This window comes from Musca domestica, unplaced genomic scaffold, assembly GCF_030504385.1.
Source record: "Musca domestica strain aabys unplaced genomic scaffold, Musca_domestica.polishedcontigs.V.1.1 10, whole genome shotgun sequence".
Classification (NCBI taxonomy): domain Eukaryota; kingdom Metazoa; phylum Arthropoda; class Insecta; order Diptera; family Muscidae; genus Musca; species Musca domestica.
The window spans coordinates 17,201,951-17,228,264 of NW_026712115.1; the positions used below are offsets into that span (position 1 = coordinate 17,201,951).

Consider the following 26,314-nt stretch of genomic DNA (forward strand, 5'->3'; position numbering starts at 1 on the left):
TCTGTCATACCTCTGACCATGAACATAAATATGTGACGGCTAGTTTATCGGGTTGAGAGCCGCATAACTTATTTCCTTTCTTTATGTATGTTTCGCCATTAGCTTATCTGCAGTAGATTATTTTGCCGATATTATTTTTCTATTACTTTTTTTATTCGCTTGAGAACGTTTGCATATAGCAGTCTCTGTGCTGTTCTTCTGTTGCCTTGTTAAACTTAGATGTCAGCAGCTAAATTTTTGTGTACTGATAAAACCCTCGTATTCTGTTACCAATAAATTTACTTTTGATGTCATATTAGACGAGAGCTTTCCCATTGCAGACGTACTAATTGTTCTTGGTTGTCTCATATATAAATAGCTGGTTTGAATATTTTTTTATTAATATCACTTTTTCAAATTTTAATCCACTATGAAACTATGAAAGTATATTAAGGTCAGTAACATAATAAACTTCGTTGGTAACCAAAAAATAAATAATGTCGGGGTAATCTAAAAAACACACGCTCAATAATGCTTCGTTCCTCTATTTGAATATTTAATTTTATTTCTATTAACCAAGTAAAAAACATTAAGTTCGGCCTGGCACAACTTTCTTATATAAAAGTATCTGAAATTAAACTACAAATAATAGTAAGACCGTTTGGGTACTGCTGCTACACTTTTCAAAAAAAAAAAAGTGAGTGAGGTCGTTATATGGGGGCCATGCCAAAACGGAAACCTCTGTAGACAATTTTATACTTCAATGATTGTCATCTACCAAATCTTCTCAAATACCAACTTTGAAACAATTTCGTGGGTAAATATGACTAGGATTATCAAAATAGCAAATGTCGATATACATACAAAGTCATACTACCGGAGCTTAAACCCATTATGAACTACAATTACCAATTTTTAGACATATTTGTGGAAAATGAGTTGATAATCATCAAGATAGCGAATATTGGGGCTTCCGTTATATGGCGGCTATAACAAAACGTGAACCTATACATACAATTTTCACCGGAGCTAGAATCCGTTATTAACTACAATTGCCAATTTTTAGATAAATTCGATGAAAAATGTGCAGAGAATCATCATGACACAGAATATCGGGAGGTAATGTTATATGGCGGCTGTACCCAAACATGGAACGATACATTTTCAACACCAACCATCCATAGTGATTTCAACAGACAGGCGAACATCGGTAAATCGATTTAGAATTTTATGCTGATCATGAGTATAAATATATTAAATGACTTATAAGTTTTTATACCCTCCACCAAAAAAAGTATGGAGGGTATATTAAGTTCGTCATTCCGTTTGTAACTCATCGAAATAATCATTTTAGACCCAACAAAGTATATATATTCTTGATCAGCGTAAAATTCTAAGACGATTTAGCCCTGTCCGTCCGTCTGTCCGTCTGTTGTAATCACGCTACAGTTTAAACGAATTAAGATAGAAAGCTAAAATTTTGCACAGATCTCTCTTTTGTCTGCAGGCAGATCAAGTTCGAATATGGGCTATATCGGTCCACGACATCGTATATCCCCCATATAACGGTACCCCCGATATTCGGTATTTTGATGATTTTAGCCATATTTTTTAATGGAATTGTCTGAAAATCCACACAAGTAGTTCCTTGTGGGTACTTTACCCCCTGAGAGAGAATTGTCTATATAGGTCCACGATATCGTATAGCCCTCATATAACGGTACCCCCGATATTCGGTATTTTGATGTTTTTAGCCATAGTTTTCAACGGAATGGTCACAAGGGGTTCTTTGTACACAAGGGGTTCTTTGTCAGCACTTTACCCCCCGACAGAGAATTCTCTATATAGGTTAACGATAACGTATAGCTCCCATATAACGATACCCCGCGATATTCGGTATTTTGATGATTTTAGCAACATTTACCAATCGTATTGTCTGAAAATCCACACACGGAGTTCTTTGTGAACACTTTACCCCTGAAACGGAATTGTCTATATAGGTCCACAATATCGTATATCCCCCATATAACGGTACTCCCCTATATTCCGTATTTTGATGATTTTAGCCACTTTTTCCAATGGAATTATCTGAAAATCCAGACAAGGAGTTCCTTGTGAGTACTTTACACGTAGACATAGATTTGTCTTTATAGTCCACAATATCGTATATCCCCCATATCGGCACCTTCCTATATTAGATATTTTAAAGATTTTAAAAGAATTTTTAATGGATTTTATTTATTTATTTATTTTTTTTTTTTTTTTTTTTTTTTTTTGGACAATTTTCTAATTCGTTCCAAATGGTGGAGGGTATTCAAAGTTCGGCCCGGCCGAACTTACTGCTTTTTTACTTGTTTTATTTTGTTTCGTTATGTTTGGATCAAGCGTTATCTTGGTTCCGTTTTATTATTGATCAATTTGAGCTCCTTAAGAAAACTAAACCTAATTACCGTAGCTTATTCTATACCTTGCCATCCGCCGTTTGCTGCATTGCAACGCAGGCAAATTATCTGCCGTTGATACTCGTGTGTGGAATCGGATGACTTGCTGCAAATCGTTGCTGCCCATGTGTGCTGACGCAGTAAGAACCACTGAGTGTGGAGTTGGGTTGCTTGAACGGCCACAGACATTGCGTCAGCAGAATGTTATTGGGAATATTTTTAGGTTGTTAACTGCAACGTGTTAACTCCTCCCCCGTTTAATTGAGAACCGTGCTCAGATCTTCTAAAACTATTAATGGTATCTTCGACAGCATGATTACGTTGGGTCTCTTTTCGTTTCCGCCTTAATTTCGAGAACAATTAGTACGAGGGCCACGACTAGTGTGTCTTTAATATTACCAATGTATAGTAAATTCTCTATTGTCACACTTTTCAGGTATGGAAGACTTCGTATTTCTTCGTGGCTAGTTTTGTTAATATATCTAATCACTGCTGAACTGGGGGCTTTCACTAGCATGCCCTTTACATTTTGATAAATGGTTTCGTTAATTTGGATTTCCTTGTCGAAGGTGAGTAAAAACGTTCCTGTAACGGCGTTATTACGGCGGTGTTCTCGTTTATGATGATTATACCGTCGTCGATTATAGCTAGAGATTCGAGATGGCTAGGTCAAGTTGTGCAGTGGGCTAGGTCGCCAGAGTGGATTTGTTGGGCACATGTTGGGTGAGATAGCTCTCTGCAAAATGTTGACAAAAGTCTGGCAGTACAGTTATCTACCGCGAGTATTTGATTTTCGCAGTCGGCCACAGTTTTATCGGCAAAGTGCGGGTCCTTTCCGCTATGTTGAACCGTAAGTAGTAGTGTTTGTGTTTACAATTTTTCTATGTCTTCTAAGTCTAAAAGTATGGTATTTATTATCCTATCTTTGCAAAGGTAATAGATAACATTAATGTTTCTATTTCATAAATTATAATCCTATTTCTAGCTAGTAGGTTTTCGTACAAATGCCCCGTATGCAGTTGCTTGCTTTTCGTATTTTTATGATGTTATTCATAGCTTGAGTCAGTCTATTTATCTGGTCCTACGTTGTGGTGTTTATTGTAATTTGCCTATTTCCTCATTTATTAGATCCTGTATTTAAATTGTATATCCTCAAAATCTGGAGTTCCCGGAATAACTTTGAGGTCAGTGCCAATAAATAATTGCTTCTTGTGTTTCTATGGTGAATCGGACTCCATTAATTTCTTCATGTGAGATAAAGGAAAATGATCCGTTAGTGGTTTCGTTGCTTCAGCAATCTCAAGATATCTGGTCAAGTTGGAACTATGTCTTAAATAATCGAAGTCTGACCAATTGATAACGTTATCGTCCATAATAGTTAAGTAGTTCGAGTTAGTGTAGTCCATCAATTTTGATGTCGTTAAAAATACGAGTACTGTCTCAAACCCTTAAAAAGTTAAGACAGATACAAAAAAAATCTAAAGATGACCTTATGGACTACCTTCTCTATAATAAGAACTGTAGTCCCTAAATCAGCTTCTACTTTTCCTTTCTAATAATGTCTGCTGAGCTTCTTTTCTTATTTTTTTCCTGTCTAGTATTAGAAGATGCGGATCGTAGTACGTCAACTGGTCTTTCTTTTGTTACGGTGAGGATTGTCCGGTTGAAGTGCACTGTTGCGAGTAGAATGAGGTCAACTGTACTATCAATTTTCTTTTCTAGTTTAAGGCATCTTGCGATGCGCGTTTGCAACTGTAACGCCAAAATGATTTCATAGCAAGGATGTAATAATTTCCGATTTTAGTGACGGTTCGTTGTCGTAGTAAATATATTTCTTGTCCGGAGAGAGTTCATAAGTTGAATAATTAGGGCTTTCAAATCAACTATAGAGCGCGAAGAAATTCCCCAGATCACAATTCAGAAAAAAAAAATTCTCAGTAAAAAATATGTCGGCGTGCAGCATTTTGCCTGATTAAGACCGGATTGGGGTTGGGTCCATCTCCAGTTTACACGGATGCACATTTGGCCTTTGTGCAAATTCTACAGTTGGTCACAATTTCATTAGTCACTTTGGTCATCATCGGGAAATAATAGAGTAAGAGAATTTGTTTGACATTTTCGTTTTTGTCGAAAATGTCTAAAACATTTCTTTGCAGTGCCAGAATTTTTAGAAAATAAAATGAAATTAGTATTTTCTTTCTGGAAAATGTTGCTTCTACTACAACTCTTCGATTTCTGAAGCAGTTCAGAGGTTTGTCCGTCGTCTCAATGGTGTAGGTAAGGGAAACCTTACAGTGAGCAGTCGCAACGTCGGAAGGGGTTTCCTGTTCCAAGCCGTTGATATTCTGGCCTGACAATGCGTCAGCGACGAAATTCTCCTTACCTGGTGTATAGAAAACCTTTGCATTATGTTCGTATAAATGTTTTCCAGCGCTTTATCTAAGCGTTGGGGATTCGGTGTGAGACCGCAAACATGAGTGGCTGGTGGTCAGTATAAATATTCAAATCTCTTACGCCGTAGATATAGTTCCTCAGCTTCCTCAGCAATTCGGGTTAGTTTGTTGCGAAGTTCAGCAACCTGTCTTTGAGTGTTATGGCTATCATAGTGATTGGCCTACCACCTTGTGACAAAACTGCTACAAACATAATGGAGAAGCATCCGTCGTTAAATCGAATAGCTTTTTAAATTCTGGGTAAAGCAGCAGAACATCCTCCGAGGCTAATAGTACTTTTAATTTGTTAATAGCTTTAACTTGATTTTCATCTAAAATCACTAAGATTTTTTGATTAATGGGCGCTAATGTTGCCGTTATCACATTTCAATATGTTGGTAAAGTTCTTTGCTATTGAGCCGAAATTTCTAATTGAAGACCTATAATAGCTTGCCAAACCTAAAAAGCATCTGACATTGAATAGCGTCGTTGGTTGTTCGTAATTACGGATCGAATTTATTTTCTCGGGACTCGTTTGGCTTTCATCACTAGATACGACAAATCCGAGATATTCAAAATTTTCTTTAAAAAAATTGACTTTTCTCTGGAAACCCTTATATTAGCATCGTATAGTCAATTTAATATGTTTGACATGTTCATCCTTATTTTCTGAAAAAAATATAACATTGTCTACATAACATGTCTTTCCTATTTGCTCTTCGAGAATGGCATCGATTGCTCTCTGAAAAATACTAGGAACGTTTTTTTATCCCGAAAGGAAGCCTGCAGAATTCATATTTTCCGTTGGCAACGGAAAAAGCAGTCTTTTCTCTATCCTGTTCCCAGATTTGATAGAATTACTGCCACATCCGGAATAGGGTACTTGTCGTCAATAGTTCTCTGATTTAACTTTCTAAAATCTATGAAAAGTCGTTTTTTAGCATTCCCATACTCATTCTTACCTTTCTTATCGATAACCTATACGGGGTTGTTATATGGATACCTAGATGACCTAAGTGTACCATTTTTTCTTTTATCTCGCTGTTAACAAAGTCTGCCACACCCATCGGGTATAGGTACAATTTTGAGCAGACCGGTTCGTCTCTTTCAGTACGATATTTGTATTAAACGGTAATAACTCGTTAGAGTTAGCAAATACTCCCAAAATACTTTTCATCATTTGATGAACTTTTTTGGCAATGGTACTTTTGTGTCCTCCACTTGCGTGAAGCTTAACTTTGCACACTTTAAACAATTAACTTCTTCTATTAAAATCTAATTGTGCACTCGTCTACGTTAGCAGGTCAAGCCCAATTATACCATCTGTTCATGTTTTTATAAAGAGAATAGCGGGGCTAACTAGTGCAGACGAGAGGGATTTGTTAAACAGGGATCTTCATAATGTAGTCCACATTAAATAAGATAAAAAAATGTGGTAAGCAGACCTTCGAATTAGAAATAAATAATATAGAATTTTCAATTGCTGCATGTGTTATGGTGGATTTAGATTACGTGACACAATCTTTACTCGACTGATAAACAAGTGCAGCATGTTCGCTTGCCATATGTGAGACTGATATGCGTGTAGCTAGATTTATGGTGGAATGGCACATAGGCGTGTGTAAAGTTGGTATCTCTATCTCTCTCTCTTTAGCACTTTGATGATTTAAGCGACATTATTCACCGGAATAGCATCAAATGTTTGCGTAAGTAGTTCTTAAGAATTTTTTTTAATAAATAGATTTAGTGTCTTACAAACGCTCAGCAAAGATAGACGTTGTGTCTAAAATTACTGATCCCGGTTTGCATTGGTCCTTCGAGCCGGATCAGTGAGAATATTGGAGAAAAAAAATCTCCGCCTAAATATAGTAGAATTTGCCATAACTTCGAAGAAATTCTGCCAGCTAGGCTAAAATTGATCTTCAAAAGTGGAAAGTTGCCGAGCTAAAACTATTGTAATGATGGCCTGCAACCTGCTGATGTTTTTGTGTAGACATGTATGTGTGGGTCGAAGACCTGCCTCAATTTGTTTGCAGGTGCTTATAAACGCCACTTGGCAGAAAATTATGTTTTAAATTTTTCGAAGGCAAAACTAGTTCCCAGCGATTTCCAGCTCAATAAAAAGAGCTTTTTGATTATTTAATTTCTCTGAAGTCTTAAAGCCGGTTTAGGCTCTTTGTAACTTCTGAACTTTATTTTCAATTTCATCGTCCTTATATATAAAACATAACGGTACTTAATCCTAGATTTTGTTTTCTTAATATATCCATAAAAATAACAATCCTTAAAACTACAGCTGTTTACCAGCTGATCTACTTAGACTAGTTACAGGTGATCAATACAAGGGTAGTTCGCATGCATTAATTTATCGTAACCCTTACCCTAAAAAATATATTTTTGCTTTTGTAAAAATTATTTTGTATTATTCTCTTCAGCATTAATTAATTAACTATAACTCCATTTTTTTAAAACATTATTGTGGTATTTCTTGAATTTACCATTTATATCTATTACAGTATTGACTCCATCAGTGCTAATGACTTTATATGGGCCTAAATAGGTGATTGATTTTTTTAACTATCCATTAATCTTAATAAAACTAAATCATCTTTATTTACTTTTAGTGGATAAGAAGTTTCGTTTTTAGTAATTCTTTTATTTTTAGATTTTTTCCAAATATTCCTTAGGTTTACAAAGAGAAAACCTAAGTCTTTGCTTAATTTCATTTGAATATTCTTCAATATTGTAAATTTTCGGTTCTTTTTCATTGGATAAATATGGCAGTTTTCCAAAAACTAACTCATAAGGAGAATAGCATTGTAGAAGAATATAGGTAGATACATCATCACTTGGGAACATTGATATGTCTAAATTTTTAAAATGTTTTATGAAAAATAAGTTGATTTTTAAACGTTTTTTATATGACGCAAATCAGAGGTTGTTATAATATGATTTTTTCTTTCAATTCCAAAATCGGTTTGCGACTACTTGTATATGGAGAATAGTTAGTATTAACATGTGGTGTGGTATTGTATGCAGAGGCAAAATATGGAATACAAATGTCCCAGTCTTCCCTATTTGAAAAATTTAGTAGAAAATCATTAAGAACTCTATGAGTTCTCTCTACCGAACCCAATGTTTCATGGTGATAAGGAGTGCTAAATATTTGTTTTATTTCCAATAAACGACATACCTCAGACATTAACTGATTAGTGAACTCTGTACCATTATCAGACTTTAGTATTTTAAAATTTGCATCTTCTGTTTTCATAGGACATGCTACTATGTATTTGGTTAAATTGCATTGTATTGTTAGAATGTATCTGTAACCATTTGATATTCTACTGTATCTATTGATACTACCTCAAAACTAGTTCCTGGTGCATCTGTTAATGTCATTGTTTCTTTTATGTGTGTAGCTTGTTTATTGATTCTACATTGTTTACAGTTTAAAACATATATTTTTATCATGAGTTTAAAAGTTGTCTTTCTGACACCTAAATATCCACCAAGCGTTGAATCGTGATACTCTGATATTAATTTTAATTGTGTATTTTTGCAGTTAATCATTTGAAGATCTCGGTATATAATTATTTGTAATTTTGTGTTTCGTTCTTTCTGTAATTTGTTTAGTATTGTTATGAACTCTTTCACGACCATGGATTTGAATATTTCATCATTTTTGTTTATTGCTAGTTCTTTTATTCCTTGTTTATTTGTTTTTGTTAACAGTTTCTCCAAAGACAAATCTATGTTCACTGGATTATCGCTGAAACTCACAGTTATTATGTCTTTCCCAATCTCAATTGTTGGTTTCTTCTTTTCTTTGAGTAGTGTAAACTTAAGTTTTCTTATATTCTTTATATATGTGAGTGATGTACATTCCCAAATCAAAAGTTGATCAGACTTTGGATGACGGCTGTCATCATTTTTTATTGTTTAAGTTTTTGTTGCTTAACAGTTTTTGTTTGCTCCTGGTAATAGCAAGAATTTTATGATCACGTTCGGGTGTCGTGGGAATTAAAGCCTTTAAAGAATCGCTGTTGAGTTTTATTCTGGACAATGCGTCAGCATTTTTGTTCATCTGTATACCCTCCACCATACTATGGAGGGTATATTCATTTTGTCCTTCCGTTTGTAACTCCTCGAAATACTCATGTCAGACCCAACCAAGTATATATATTCTTGATCAGCGTAAAATTCTAAGACGATTCAGCATTGTCCGTCTGTCTGTCTGTTCTTTCGAACGAATTGAGATAGACGGCTAAAATTTTGCACACATGTTTATTTTTCCAGTAGGTAGGTTAAGTTCGTAAATAGGCCATGTAGGTCCACGTTTTCATATAGCCCCCATATAATGGTACTGCCCGATGTTCGGTATTTTGACGATTTTAGCGACATTATTCACCGGAATCGTTTCAAATTTGGTATTTGAAGTTCGAAATGGGTACTACAGGCTACAATAGAAAATTGTCTGTGCAGGTCCACGTCCTTGTATAGCCTCCATATAATGGTACCTCCTTATATTCGGTATTTTGATGATTTTAGCGACATTATTCACCGAAATTGTTTCAAATTTCGTACTGGGAGATCCCAATGGGTACTGCAGCTTATGGCAAAAAATTTCGTATGCAGGTCCACGTCTTCGTATAGCCCCATATAACGGTATCTCCCGATATTCGGTATTTTAATGATTTCAGCAACATTATTTACCGGAATTATTTCGAATTTCGTATTTGAAGTTCGTAATGGGTAATACAGCCTATGACAAAAATTTTTGTATGCAGGTCCACGTCTTCGTATAACCCCAATATAACGGCTTTCATTTAAGTGGTAGTTTTCGGAAGTTTTTGAAAAATTTTCAAGTTCCATCGAAATGCTGGAGGGTATTAAAAGTTCGGCCCGGCCAAACTTAGCTGCTTTTTAACTGTTCCTTTTTCATAAGCGTTCTCTAAATCGTAATCACAAAGATCAATGCGAATTCCTGTCATCTTTGGGGATGGATTTCGATGTGAAAAAAGTCATACTAACGGCCTGTGATCAGTTACAACAATAAACTTTCTTCCATATAAATATGGTCTAAAGAAAATAATTCCCCAGTGTATAGCAAGTAACTCTTTTTGGATAACTGGTTTCTGGCATTGGAAATGGGCAAGTCGTTACCTATTTCTCCTTGGGATAACACTGCTCCCAACGCATAATTAGATGCGGCCGTTGTTAGCACGAAAGGCTTTGAAAATCTGGATATTGTAACATTGGTGGCTTCACTTAACAATTTTTTAAAGTTGCGAAAGCTTTTTGGCATCCAGGTCTCCATTTAAATTTGTTGTTCTTTTTCAGAAGTGCATTCAAACTCCTTGCCTTGTCTGCAAAATTAGGTATAAATCGACGATAATAATTGTAAAATGCTACATATCTCCTCGCTTCATCTGAGTTTGTAGGTACAGGATAGTTTTTTATTGCTCTATCCTTTATTGGATCAGTTCTTACACCTTTATCGGTTATGAGATGTCCCAGGTAAACCACATCAGGTTGTATAAAACTGCACTTCATAGCATTTAGTGTTAAATGCTATGAAGTGCAGTTAAGTTAAAAACGTTGCACAAATCGTCGTTGTGATCTCTCAGTCCAGAGCCAAAAACGTTATGTCGTCCACATATAAAAATGCAGATGCGTCCAAACCACTGAGAGCTATTATAAGCATTCTCTGCTATTGTAAGCAAGCTGTTTGAAGATATCTTCAAGCTAAAAGATAAACGTTTAAATTGATAGTGACTATTCGTTGTTGAAAATGCAGTCACTGATGGAAAGAACTCGTCATATCCAATGAGGAAAAATACTTTGGTCTGCCTAGTCGATCTAATACATCTTCAATTCTTGTTAACAGAAACTTATCATTCACAATTTTGTTATTCAGTTTACGGAAATCCACTACTAATCGCCATATTTATACCCTCCACCATACTATGGAGGGTATATTAATTTTGTCATTCCGTTTGTAACTCCTCGAAATACTCATGTCAAACCCAACAAAGTATATATGTTAATGATCAGCGTAAAATTTTAAGACGATTTAGCCATGTCCGTCTGTCTGTGTGTCTGTCTGTCTGTTGTAAGCACGCTATCTTTCGAACAAATTGAGATAGAAGGCTAAAATTTTGCACACATGTTTATTTTGCCAGTAGGCAGGTTAATTTCGTAAATGGGCCATGTAGGTCCAAGTGATCATATAGCCCACATATAACGGTACCTCCCGATATTCGGTATTTTAATGATTTTAGCGACATTATTCACCGGAATTGTTTCCAATTTAACATTTGAGGTTCGTAATGGATACTACATCCTAAGTCAAAAAATGAGCCATGTAGGTCCACGTCTTCATATAGCCCTGATATAACGGTACCCCCCGATATTCGGTATTTTGATGATTTTAACGACATTATTTACCGGAATCGTTTCAAATTTGGTATTTGAAGTACGTAATGGATACTACATCCTATCCGATATAACGGTACCCCCCAATATTCGGTATTGTGATGATTTTAACGACATTATTTAACGGAATCGTTCCAAATTTGGTATTTGAAGTTCGTAATAGATACTACATCCTAAGTCAAAAAATGAGCCATGTAGGTCCACGTCTTCATATAGCCTCGATATAACGGTAGCCCCTGATATCCGGTATTTTCATGATTTTAGCGACATTATTTAACGGAATCATTCCAAATTTGGTATTTGAAGTTCGTAGTGGATACTACATCCTAAGTCAAAAATGAGCCATGTAGGTCCACGTCTTCATATAGCCCCGATATAACGGTACCCCACTATATTCGATATGTTGATGATTTTAGCGACATTATTTAACGGTATCGTTCCAAATTTGGTGTTTGAAGTTCGTAATAGATACTTCCACATAAAACAGAAACTGGGCCATGTAGGTTCACGTATTCGTATAGCCCCCATATACCGTACCCCCGATATTCGGTATTTTGAAGATTTTAGCGACATTATTTAACGGAATCGTTCCAAATTTGGTATTTGAAGTTCGTAATAGATACTTCCGCATAAAGCAGAAAATGGGCCATGTAGGTCCACGTATTCGTATAGCCCCCATATACTGTACCCCACGATATTCGGTATTTTGATGATTTTAGCGACATTATTTACCGGGACTGTTTCAAATTTCGCATGTGAATTTCGTAATGGATACTTCAGTCCATGCCAGAAAATTGTCTGTGCAGGTCCACGCCTTCGTATAGCCCCCATATAACGGTATCCACTATATTCGGTATTTTGATGATTTTAGCTACATTATAAACAGATTTTTCTTCAAGTTTCGCTTTTAAATATTGTAATAACTTATGGCAAAAGTTGCCTATGCAGGTCTACGTCGTCGTATAGACATTCGGTAGTTTTAAGATTTTAACAGAATTTTAAACGGATTTTTTTTTTTTTTTTTTTTTTTTTTGGAAATTGCCAAATTTGTACCAAATGGTGAAGGGTATTAAAAGTTCGGCCTGGCCGAACTTACAGCTTTTTTAATTGTTTCTTAGCATCCATTGACTTTTTTGGTACTACTAAAAGTGGTGAATTATATGGTCTAACAGATGATTTGATTACATCCTCTCGTAGTAAATGATCGACTTGTTTATTTATTTCTCCCAACTGCGTCTGCAGAAGTCTATAATTTTTTATGTATACTGGTAAGGAATCTGTTATTTGTATTTTGAGAGTGTGAAAATTGTTTACACTTAACCGCTCCCCAGGCAAATGAAAAATACCTTTAAATTCTTCAAGAATTGTACGATTTGATTGTATAGCGTATGGATCATTTGTGCCGATGTCTAACCCATCAAGTAAGGTCGAAAGCCTTTTATCATTTTTTCCTTTTGTAGCTTTAGAGTATTATGTATGGTAATTTTCTAATGAATTGAATTGGCAATTCAATTCGTTTAACTTTACGTCTTCATCAGTAGTATTTTACACCTTAGCATGCACTTTACTATTAACAGGAACTAAAGAATTCGCTAGAAAGACTGCTTCAGATATTTTCATTGAGTATTATGCTATCCTCATCTACTTTAATATCAAGCGGTAATATCGTTTCTGATCTTGCAGGTATTAACAACTGCTCATTCTGAACCGGCCTTGCATTCATTGGCACTACAATCTCTCTATTATCAGTATTAAATGCTATGGTATAATATTTTGCTAAAATATCTCGACCAATAATTCCATCTGTATGTATTGGTAAATCATCTGCGACTACGTGAAAATCATGACACAATGTCTCTCCATCAATTTCTAACATGAGTTCTGAAGTCCCAATACATTGAATAGCTTGTGAAATTTTACATCTCATCTGAGCTCCCAGAGCATCTATTTGTAGCCATATTTGTGTGGCTTTTTGCCAAGATGGTGGAGGATCCGCATTCACAGCCTCTTTCACAGCTGCCAGTTGTCGACGCAGGCGGTGTTTAGGTTTTTCAGTGGGGGAATCCGCGTCAGCTTTTCTTCCTTAATCTGCTGTTGGCCTTGAAATATTCCTCCAGTGTCAACCTCTTCAGACCTTGGGTTAATGCGTCATGACAGAATTTGCAATCCTTAAAACTACAGCTGTTAATCAGCTGATCTACTTAGCCTAGTTACAGGTGATCAATACAAGGGTAGTTCGCATGCATTAATTTATCGTAACATTACACTATAGCTGGAATTGTTCCCATACAGAGGAAACTTATAAGCCAAATAAAAAGATTCTAAGTAAGAAAGAGACTTCAGCACAGAAGACTGCGTTGGTGGTGCACACCAAAAGGGCTTCATGCCTGAGATCTTCAAACACAAGGGATGAGGCATTTCCCCAGGAGGACGAATCGGTGAAAAGGCCGCCAATGATGAAAATGAAGGAAGAGGTTTCGACACTTCCCGAAATGATGGGTACTATTACGGAAATTATGAGTACATTAAAGACGGAAGAAGCCATAGAAAGCGTATATGAGTTTGTCACAGAAAAACTTATGGACGCCCTCTGTCGCGTAAAATGCTATCCAGACGTTCATAAGCGGTTTTAAGAGATGCTTCTAAAGAAGTCCAATCTAGTCGCTGCTATCAGACCAAGTCAGCCGAATGCAACAGCGAGGCTGTACTCGGAAGATGTTTGGGCCATCCTTGAAGCCACGCAGACTCTTAAGGTGGAGACCGAATAGAAAGTCCTTGGCTTGAAAAAACAAGTGGCCTACATAACATGGAACGGTCAATATCAGCAAAGATATGATGGTTGAAGAGGCTCATATAGAAGTTTCCAAATGTCAAAAGAAGCAAAATGTTATGTCGAAACGGGAAGAGGTCAAAGATAAGCTGTTTGCCATCGAGATGAAGAAGAATATCCATATGTGTCGCTGGGCAATAAGGTGCTTAAGGAAGCCCAAGTTGCCATAAAGATGCCTGGTGGAAATGATGCAGCTAGAAAAAGGCAGATGGAGTGACAAGCATGGAAATTGCGGCCGGCAGATAGAGGAGGTTGGATGTTCAAGGGAGACCGGCTGGAAAGATGTAGGAGTTTTCTGAGTACTATCACTTACCCAACTTCTGTTATATTTTTTAATACCAATATTTTCTGATTCTTTAGTTTTGTAATTTGTATATTTTATACCTAGTGTAGATGGGAGAATTTGTTAAACAGGGATCTTCTTAATATAGTCCACATTAAATAAGATAAGAAAATGTGGTGAGCAGACCTTCGAATTAGGGATAAATAATATAGAATTTTCAATCGCTACATGTGTTATTCTGGAGTTAGATTACGGGATGTAATCTTTAATCGACTGATAAGCAAGTGCAGCATGTTTGCTTGCCACATGTGAGATAGCTATGCGTGTTTATGACCTCCCCTTAATATATATGGGGCATGGTGTATAGGCGGGTGTACATTTGGTATCTCTCTCTTTTAAATTTAATGCTATGTTAGGTTATGTTGTGTCTAAAATTACTGATCCCGATTTACACCACCGAAGGTCGACAGCGATTGTAAAATAAAAAATGAGGTATTTGTATTAAAAAGATTGATACAATATTTTTCGTTAATACTATGTTACTGAGTTCTTTTAGAGTCTTTATGTAATTTTTTGATGCGCCTGTGTCTATCACAATCTTATAGTTTTCCCTGCAATTGTCCTTTCCTGCTGTTCATCTGTTCAAATTCTTCCTCATCGTCGATTTCCGACACCACTGTTTCGGCTAAATTGTGGTATTCGTCCAGATTCTGTTCACGTGTTTCTTGTGAGATGAAATCGATCCTTTTTTGCTTAGGTCCTGTAAATCTAGCAGAACCACTATTATGTCTTTTCACAGCTTGTCCGGAGGCCTGATTATTGTAGTATCGTGCCTGCAATGGTGAAATCGATATTGCTTTTGCATTTGAGTGTATTGGTACTGTGCTTGAACGGGCCTGCCTGAAATCTAGTTGGTTGCCTAAATCGCATACTCATCAACTTCCATTGGTTGGACAGACTCCTCTCTTTGAGGAGTTTTGTTGCCAAAGCTTTGTAGTTTTGAAAAATTAGGATTTTTTAATGTTTGGTTACCTATAAAATTATATCTATTTTTTGTTCTTCTTTATCCTCGAGGTATCTTGCGTAGTTGGTGGCAAAAAGTTATCGCTCGTGGTTAGAATCGACTTCCTGAGCTAATGATAGAACTGAGGATAAATCGGAGGGTCGAGCTGAAAAAAGGAGATCGCTCAAACATTTTTTAGTTACAGATATGAATACACGTAGTGAATCCATTCTATACATCTCATTTATGGATGCAGCAGTGGACCTAAATGGTTCGACTTGGGGAGTCGTGAAGACAATTTGATTAAACCGCTGGTTAATTTCCTCTATCTGTTTTTCAAATACCTATTTCTGGATCGTTAAAGCCATACTTACTGCAACCTCTAACATGTTTTGCTGTCATTGCCATTTCCCCGTCGTTCCACCAGTTGCCTTGTTCTAAAACATTTTCCTTCTTTTCTTCAGTTTTCCTACTAAGTCCCTCCATTACTTCTTCTAGCACATATTGGTTATCCTCCTTATTCACGCGGCGCAACCATTGCAATAATTTACTTAGGTTATAGTTATTTTATTTGAAAGACTTCTTTTCACAGAGATTTTATTATTAATCCTTATATATATATATATATGTATATATATATATATATATATATATATATATATATATATATATATATATATATATATATATATATATATATATATATATATATATATATATATATATATATATATATATATATATATATATATATATATATATATGTATATATATATATATATATATAGTTTTTTTTTAGAATACAATATTTCTCTTAACATACAAAAAATTTCTTAAATATGGACTTCTTTGATTGTTTTCGATGTTGTTGACTGAATTGCTGTCTGGCTTCCTGTTGTTTGACGTTTTCTGACTTCTGCGCTGCTCAGACTGTTCCGAAGCTCTGGTGACAAAATGAAATTATCCTCTTCGCTGTCCAAGTTCTTTCGAAGCTTATTAGCTTTAGGTTTATTTATTATTTTTTTTATATACCACGTACGGTATTTAAAATTTTGTTTAGCTACGAATCTTTTGTTTGTTTAGACTTTATTTCTATGAGAGTCTGTTAGTTTTCCTTTACCATTTTCATATAGGATGCTTTAAAATGTTTCTCGTTTTTATCAAAGCTTGTTCCACTCAGTTTTTTCCTTTGTTTTTTGAAAGTCTGCTAGTTGTTCTCCACAACATTCATGTAGGATATTAAAGTTTTTCCTTTTTTCTGTTTTTTTTTTTTTTTTTTTTTAATATCACTGCTTGATGCCTTTAAATTGTTTTAGTTATAACATTTTTTAGATTTTGTTTTCTGAATCTCTTTTAGATTATTAGTTTAAACTTTTTTTATTATTATTTCTTTTATTTTACCACGATTTATAAGTTATTTATTTAAGTTGAGTTTCGTAAGAAAACTAAACCTAATTTCAGTAGCTTATTCTATGCCTTGCCGTTCGCCATTTCCTACATTGCAACGCAGGCAAAAAATGTGTGGAATCGGATTACTTGCTGCAAATCGTTGCTACCATGTGTGCAGTGAGAACCACTGTGTGTGGAGTTAAGTTGCTTGAACGGCCACATACATTGCGTCAGCGGAATGTTATTGGGGATATTTTTAGGTTGTTAACTGTAACGTGTTAACTTATACTTTATTGGGCCTACGATGAATATTTAGGTATGTTACAAACGGAATGACAAAAGTTAATATACCCTCCTTTTCAAGGTGGACCCACCCACTCCCACTTTTATTTTGTCAAAAATTTGCTGAAATTTTGCATATTTATTGTATAGCATTGAAAAGAATACACACACAAAACAAAGCTAAATTTGACACACAAAGCCATACAAATAAAAAATGAGGATTGAATGGCATTTGTACAAGACATTGATTACATTGTACGATAATTACAACTCCTTTTTCAATAAACTGTGCCAGTGATTATATAAGATAAATGCTTATACCTTTCTGCATAATTTGAGCACGTGAATATCCGGTCAGATCCACGAAGCCATCCGAACAATATACAATTGGATTTCCATTCGCCTGGGCATTGCCCAAAACAAAGTTTGAATCTGAAATAAATGAATAAATTAATATATATTAATATATATATATTGCATAATAAAAAAAATGGAATGTAGTAAACTTACGGGTTCCATCAAACCGAGTGGCAATCGTATCCAAAAAAGTGTTTTGCGGTGCAAGTAGTCCTTTCCTTGCTGGCATTCCTTAAGGCAAGTGACCTAAGAAATTTATAATATAAATGTAACGTGATTTATTAATCAAGTGATATATTATATATATCTGTTAAAGTTTGTATATGTACTGTTTCCTGGAATTTTCCAAGTGTTTCATTAGTCAGCAAGACTAACGTGCAACAATACAGTATAACTTTCTATGCTGCATACAATTGCCTACGTCTACCCACCCGTTGTTATGATGTTATCATAACTGTGAGCATTTTCCCAGGAGGCAAATAATTGATCTTCTTATAAATAAAATAATTAATATTATAATTACTATTAATACAAAAACAAGTAAAAAAAACTGTAAGATCGGCCGTGCCGAACTTTGAAAACCCTGCATCATTTGGAACGAATTTGGCAATTTTCAAAAAAATAAAATTGGTTAAAAATTTTGTTAAAATTTAAAAATACCAAATATAGCCATTATTTTAGGGTCTATACGATGACTTGGGCATGCATAGGCAACTTTTGTCATAAGCCATTACAATATTCAAATGCGAAACTTGAAAAAAAATCTGTGAATAATGTAGCTCATACAGAATATAGGGAGAAACCATTATATGGTTTACGGATATAGGAGCTTTTCTGTCATAGGCTGTAGTATCCATTACGAGCTTCAAATACTAATTTTGGAACAATTCCGGTGAATAATGTCCCTAAAATCGTCAAAATACCCAATATTGGGAGGTACCGTTATGTGGGGCTATACGCAGACGTGGACCTGCACATACAATTTTCTGTCATAGGCTGTAATATCCACTACCAACTTCAAATACCAAATTTGAAACAATTCCGGTGAATAATGTCGCTTAAAACGACAAAATACCGGCAAAAGGGGAGGTACTAATAAATGGGGGCTATACCAAAACGTTGATCTACATTGCCCATTTTCAATACCAACAGTCCTGCAGACATAATATACATTTGTGAAAAATTATATCAACCTAATTCATTTGGTTCGGACAGACGTACGGACATCGCTTAATCAACATATAATTTTATGCTGATCAAGAATATACTTTGTGGGGTCTTAAATGTATATTTCGAGATGTTACAAACAGAATGACAAACTTAATTTACCTTCCATACTATGGTGGAGGGTATACAAAAGCTGTAATTTCGCACGTGCCGATATTTGAATACCCTCCCTTTTGGAACGAATTTGGACCATTTGGAAATGTTGACCTGCACAGACTATTTTCTGTCTTAGGCTGTAGCATTAATTACGAAATTTGAAACAATTCCGATTAATAATGTCAATTTGTACTCTTGCATCACTTTCACCTAACACATTCACCATATCATTATGAATTTCTTGTCCTTATATATACTTTGTGGGGTCTTAAATGTATATTTCGAGATGTTACAAACAGAATGACAAACTTAATTTACCTTCCATACTATGGTGGAGGGTATACAAAAGCTGTAATTTCGCACGTGCCGATATTTGAATACCCTCCCTTTTGGAACGAATTTGGACCATTTGGAAATGTTGACCTGCACAGACTATTTTCTGTCTTAGGCTGTAGCATTAATTACGAAATTTGAAACAATTCCGATTAATAATGTCAATTTGTACTCTTGCATCACTTTCACCTAACACATTCACCATATCATTATGAATTTCTTGTCCCGATACTCCTTTTTTATGTAAATAATGACAGCACGCATAAAGAAAGTCTTAAAGTCGGGCGGGGCCGACTTTATGATACCCTACACCACTTTGCTAATTTAGTAGAGCTCCGCATAATAATTAAAAGTTTTTATGGGAGCATTCAATCATACACCCTGTGATTATAATTATAATTTAAAGTTCAAAAGACTAAATATATTGAAGTATTTGTATCTTTTAAATTCGGACTTATGTTGCCCATTTGGTGCACAAATAATTTAAAATCGGTTAAATATATATATAGGAGCTATATCCAAATCTGAACCGATCTCGATAAAACTTGGCAAAGATATTACAGAGCTGTATTTAATATATTTCCCTGAATATCGTTGTTACGGAGTGCATATTACGGTTGTGGGTAACAAATATAACAAATCGGATGAACAATATATATGGAAGCTATAGCTATATCTGAACCGATCTTCACCAAATTTGACATACTAGCTTCTAGACTCAATTCGGTCGTAAGTACCAAATTCCATCCCATTTAGACAAATATTAGACGTTTGGTGCACAATAAAAGGTAAATCGGACGAAGTTATATATGGGAGCTATATCCAAATCTGAACCGATCTTGATAAAATTTGGCAAATGTATTTCTGAGCTGCATTTGATATATTTCCCCAAATATTGTTGTTGCAGAGTGCATATTACGGCTGCGGAGGACAAAAATAACTAATCGGATGAACAATATATGTGGGAGCTATAGCTATATCTGAACCGATTTCGACCAAATTTGGCATACTTATTTTCAGGCCTAATTTGGGTGTATATGCAAAATTCCATACAATTCGGACGAAGATATATATAGGAGCTATATCTAAATTTTGACCGATTATTTCCAATTTCAATAGGGTTCGTCCTTTGGCCAAACAAATGATCTGTGCAAAATTTCATGTGGATCGGGCAATAAATGCGACATGTACTTTGTTTACAAAAATACATGGCCAGACGGACGGACGGACGGACATGCATAAATCGACTCAGAATGTGATTCTATGCAGATCATCAAAAGGAACTATGGGTCTATCTCGTTTCCTTTTGCCTGTTACCCTTGTGGTGTAGGGTATAAAAATTGCCGATGCATCTGTTTTGAAAACCTATTTCTATATGAAGGAGTTGTCAGATCGAATCGAAATTCATAACAGAGACGGATGTTTCTAAATTACTTAACTTTTGTCTGTCTTACCGCGCTTTTTTTGTTAGGCTAAGAACTTTCCAAACTGCCCTAGTATATAACATAGACTCTTTTCATGCGCGCTCTTACTTTCTTTTCCCAATATATTTCCAAGTGCATGTACTGTGATATATTTCACATAAATTTAAATACCTTCCAACATTCTACTTCTAACTCCTTCAAAGACTCAACAAAGTGTACATTCAATTCTAAATCGATTTAACGATGTCCGTCTGTTATCTGTCTGACTCTCCATCTGTCTGTTGTAATCACGTAACTTTGGAACGAATTGAGATGGATGGCTAAGATTTTTCATGTTAAGTTCGTAAATGGACTATAAAGGTAATCGTTTTTGTATAGCACTCCCCCCCCATTTTACGGGTTCTACCTCCTGTGCCAGACAATGCCTTAATACGTTCTCATTTTCTGTACCTCGCAAATAACAGTATCTCACGATATTCAAAGGGAATTAGTGAAAATTTTGTACTTAGATTTTGTAATGGATTCCACTTTCTGTGGCAGAACATTGTTCATATAGGTTCACGTATCCTTATAGCCCTCATGTAAAAGTAACTTTTAACGTAACTTTTTCAAACGGAATTGTTAAATTGTCTTGTTTCAAAACATTGTTTATGTAGATTCACGTTTTCTTGTGGCCCAGATAATACCAGAACTCCCGACATTCGCTACTTGAGCAATTTAAACCACAGTTCCACTTTTTTTATAGTCCCCACATAACTGTACTGTACCACCATTAATTGTTTAATATTTATATTAAGAGTTTCTAACGGGTTTTACTTCCTGTGGCAGAATCCTTGCATATTTCATCGGGATGGAAAAACATAAACATTTATCGTAAACCAATTAAAGAATTTTATTAAACAGCCTATTCTGTTCATATTCTCATGATCATTTCCCCAGGTGACAAATAAATTGTTCTTCTTATAAATAAAATAATAAGAGTTATTATTACTATTAATCAGTTCCCATTGTGCCATTGTTGACTTCGGACGTGTGACGGATGAAACGCAAGTGCACGTGTCATTGTTTCTAACAGTTCATTTCATATGTAAAAACAACAACAATCAATTAAAAGAACATATTCGGTGTTTGCCCTTAATTACCGACAGAGAGAGAGACAGAGAGTGTATAATAGTTTTTATTACTCTTCTTGTATGTTCTGTTTTCTTTCACACTCATACTATGAGTGCGTATAAGAGAAAACTGAGCGACACATCACCGACCAGAGCTGCGAAGGGCGTAATTTCTACAAACTAAGATAGGTGCTCCCACGCCAAAACTAGTTGAAAATATGATACCATGATAGTTAAAAATATGATAATAACAATTGTGAAATCTGATACTGAAAAAAAACTAAATCGTTTTGCAGTGAATTGCATATTACGGATTATGCAGATCAAAATATTTAAATAAAAATTTCATAAAATTTTCTACAATCTTCAATATGATTACAATAATGCCGTAAAATATCTTAAGGACAAAGAGGAAGAATTTTTTAATTAATTAAGTTGGGGTTAAATTGTCTTAATGTCAAACCAGTTTTCGGAAAAGATAAACAAAACAACGACATTATTCTGTATATAGACATTATTATAAATGCATTAAGCCTCATGGAAGTGAAAGAAAATTTTGGATTTATAGACCGCTTACGCACCACTTGGAGTTACCAGGCTAAAGCCAAAAAAAAAAAAAACTCAATGTTATAACTGTCAAATGCACGGCCATGGCTCTAATAATTGTCATATTAAACCATTATACTTAAATTGTACCGGCCATCACAAAACAAGGGAGTGCACCGTAAATAAAATTAAATGTGCAAGTTGCGGTGAGGTACATAGATCGACTGATTCATCTTGTCGGAGTAAAATTATATTAATTCAAGGGGCCGAAATGGATTCAACAGAAGCAATATTGGTTTGCTTAACGTCACACATGTACAAAAGTCAAATCACAATAGATTCAGTTATGCTAATATGTTAGCTTCAAATGTTCATGTTAATAATACAAATGATTTGTTCTCTGTAGAACAACTGAAAGTACTAACTTCTGAATTAATTGACAACTTAAAACATTGTAAATCTAAAACTGATCAGTTTGAAGTTATTACTTCGCTTGCTTTCAAATTCATATAGTAATAATGTGCGACAAAATTACAATAATAACCTGGAACGCGAGAGGTGTGATAAGTAAACATATAGAATTTTTATACTCTCCACCTTGGAAAGGAGGGTATATTAACTTTGTCATTCCGTTTGTAACATCCTTAGATATTCGTCGTAGACCCCATAAAGTATATATATATTCATTATCAGCATAAAATTCTAAGTCGATTTAACGATGTCCGTCTGTTAAAATCACAATATAGCCCACATTATTTGACGTGCGTATAAGAGAAAACTGAGCGACACATCACCGACCAGAGCTGCGAAGGGCGTAATTTCTACAAACTAAGATAGGTGCTCCCACGCCAAAACTAGTTGAAAATATGATACCATGATAGTTAAAAATATGATAATAACAATTGTGAAATCTGATACTGAAAAAAACTAAATCGTTTTGCAGTGAATTGCATATTACGGATTATGCAATTCAAAATGTTTAAATAAAAATTTCATAAAATTTTCTACAATCTTCAATATGATTACAATAATGCCGTAAAATATCTTAAGGACAAAGAGGAAGAATTTTTTAATTAATTAAGTTGGGGTTAAATTGTCTTAATGTCAAACCAGTTTTCGGAAAAGATAAACAAAACAACGACATTATTCTGTATATAGACATTATTATAAATGCATTAAGCCTCATGGAAGTCAAACAAAATTTTAGATTTATAAACCGCTTACGCACCACTTGGAGTTACCAGGCTAAAGCCAAAAAAAAACTCAATGTTATAACTGTCAAATGCACGGCCATGGCTCTGATAGTTGTCATATTAAACCATTATACTTAAATTGTACCGGCCATCACAAAACAAGGGAGAGCACCGTAAATAAAATTAAATGTGCAAGTTGCGGTGAGGCACATAAATCGACTGATCCATCTTGTCGGAGTAAAATTATATTAATTCAAGGGGCCGAAATGGATTCAACAGAAGCAATATTGGTTTGCTTAACGTAACACATGTACAAAAGTCAAATCACAATAGATCCAGTTATGTTAGCTTCAAATGTTCATGTTAATAATACAAATGATTTGTTCTCTGTAGAACAACTGAAAGTACTAACTTCTGAATTAATTGACAACTTAAAACATTGTAAATCTAAAACTGATCAGTTTGAAGTTATTACTTCGCTTGCTTTCACCACCTTGGAAAGGAGGGTATATTAACTTTGTCATTCCGTTTGTGTATTCATTATCAGCATAAAATTCTAAGTCGATTTAACGATGTCCGTCTGTTAAAATCACAATATAGCCCACATTATTTGACGTAGAGCGCCAAAATTTAGCAGAGCAATTTGTATTGTGTCTAGGATAGTTGGTATTGAAAATGAGACATATCGGTCCACGTTCTGGTATAGTCCCCTTATAACGGTACCTCCCGATATTCGGTATTTTGATGATTTATGCCACATTTTTTCACGGATTTGTCTGAAAATTGGTATTTGTAGGACATAGCGGGTCCCTGCGCGTGTGTCAAAACATTGCATGTATAGGTCCAAGTTTTGGTATAGACCCCATATAAAGCTACCTCCCGATATTCGGTATTTTAATTTTTTGCCACATTTTTTCCCGGATTTGTCTAAAAATTGGTATTTGTTGGTCATAATGGGTTCCAGCTCCGGTGTCAAATTATTGCATGTATGGATCCATGATTTGGTATAGCCCCCATATAAAGGTACTTCCCGATATTCGGCATTTTGATGGTTTTTGCCACATTTTTTCAAGAATTTCTCTGAAAATTGGTAGTTGTAGATCATTGACCACGTTTGTAATTAGAAGTCCACGTTTTGGTATAGCCCCCATATAACGGTACCTCCCGATATTCGGTAATTTGAGATTTGCCACATTTTTTTACGGATTTGTCTGAAAATTTGTATTTGTAGGTCATAATGGGTTCTAGCTCCTTTGGCAAAACATTGCATGTGTAGGTCCACGATTTGGTGTAGCGCCCATATGACGGTACCTCCCGATATTTAGCATTTTAATGGTTTTTGCCACATTTCTTCTAATGTTTCCTTTACCCTAAGGTGGAGGGTATTAAAAGTTTGGCCCGGCCGAACTTAATGTTTTTTTTTACTTGTTTGATTTCCTTTTGGGGGAAAATATTGATGTAGCTATGATTAATGAGACATAGCTCAAAGATAATACTAATATATCTCATGCTGATTTTTCTTGCTACTGCAATAAAAGACAAATCTCGAGGGGAGGAGGTGTTGCAGTGGTAGTTAATAGGAAAATTAAGCATGAATACATTCATTCTCTTGATACCTCAATAATAGAAAATGTTGGTATTAAAATATATTTATCTGATAACAGATTTATCACTCTTTTTAGCTGCGAGTTTTCGGAGGTTCTGCTGGCCCTTCTAACACTAAAAGAACACAATTTAAATGCGATTTGTTGAAGTTCTCTTCTATTCGAGGAGACTACATAATTGACGGCGATTTCAATAGTAGACACCAGAATTAAGGTTGTGCAAAATTAAATTGTTGGGGGGAGGTATAATGAATGATTTGGCAACTTTGAACTCATTTGCCTTGGTTTTTCCTTCTGAGCCCACTTTAGTCGCAATTAGTACAGTTAATTCATCGACACTAGACTTTTTTTACCTAATCTTCCAAGTTTATTTTCTTCTGCTGCAATACTTTTTACACTCAACTCTGATCATCTTCCTGTTGTTATAACAGCCAATCTGTCCTATAGGAATTAAAATAATGTAAAGTATGATATTAATAAAGCAAATTGCTTTAGATTTCGGCGTTTTGTAAACAATAATGTGGATCCATTGACAGTTATGCCAATTTTTAGCATATATGGTATCTATTGCTTGATTGAAAAATGCACTCAACTTATAAACGATGCAGTGCATTTTAGTGTTCCATTAAAAAGCATTTCCAACCAGTTTGTACTAGAAAAAAATGGATCGGACAAAGAACCCCGCTTAATAACTCACAATTGTCATTTCTTAATAATTTAATTTCCCAGCTAGTCTCGGAATTTATAAATAAAAGCTGTAATGAATCATTATGTAATCTCCCCAAAGGCGGTAAAAAAATTCTGCAAAATTTCTAAAGTTATTAGGAATAAAAGTAAAAATATGCTAGTTTTGAAACGGTCAAATCTATCTCATCAACCTTGACAAAGCTGAATTATTCGCTCAACATTTTTATAATAATTAAAAAATCTCAGAGCATCCAAGCGATCGTTACGCTTAGGATTTGATTAAAAACTCTCTTAAAAAATATATGACATTCGTCTTTATGATAATCCCCTCTGAATCAGTGCAAACCATATCCAACAAATAATTTAAACGCTGAAGTCCGTAAAGCTTCTGTTTATATAAGACCTTAATATACTACCGCCTCAACAATTCGGCTTTCGGGTAGAACATAATACTATTCAACCGTTGGTAAGAATTAAAAATACTAGCAAAGAAAATTGTACTTGGGGAAATCAACAGCTATGGTGTTACTGGACGTAAATGCGACTTTCGAATCAGTATGACACGACGCCCTAATTCATAAATTATAACTGATAGGTCTCGATATATTGGCAATAAAAATTGTAACAAGTTTTTTGTCAGATAGAACCTTCATTGGAAAAA

At 35.0% G+C, this 26,314-nt stretch overlaps 1 protein-coding gene across 4 annotated transcripts in view; it reads right to left on the reverse strand.

Annotated features, from left to right (window-relative positions):
* The window catches only part of LOC109612410 (potassium voltage-gated channel subfamily H member 8), a 1,874,382-nt gene that overhangs the window by 1,440,758 nt on the left and 407,310 nt on the right, over positions 1-26,314 (reverse strand). For all 4 annotated transcript variants that reach the window (XM_059127170.1, XM_059127167.1, XM_059127162.1 and 1 more), the window contains exons 2-3: positions 17,585-17,677; positions 17,396-17,506 (exon numbers count right to left, since the gene is read on the reverse strand). In XM_059127170.1, coding sequence (XP_058983153.1) covers positions 17,396-17,506; positions 17,585-17,660 — 187 coding nt within the window. In that variant the 5' untranslated portion in view covers positions 17,661-17,677. The remainder of the gene's footprint in view (positions 1-17,395; positions 17,507-17,584; positions 17,678-26,314) is intronic.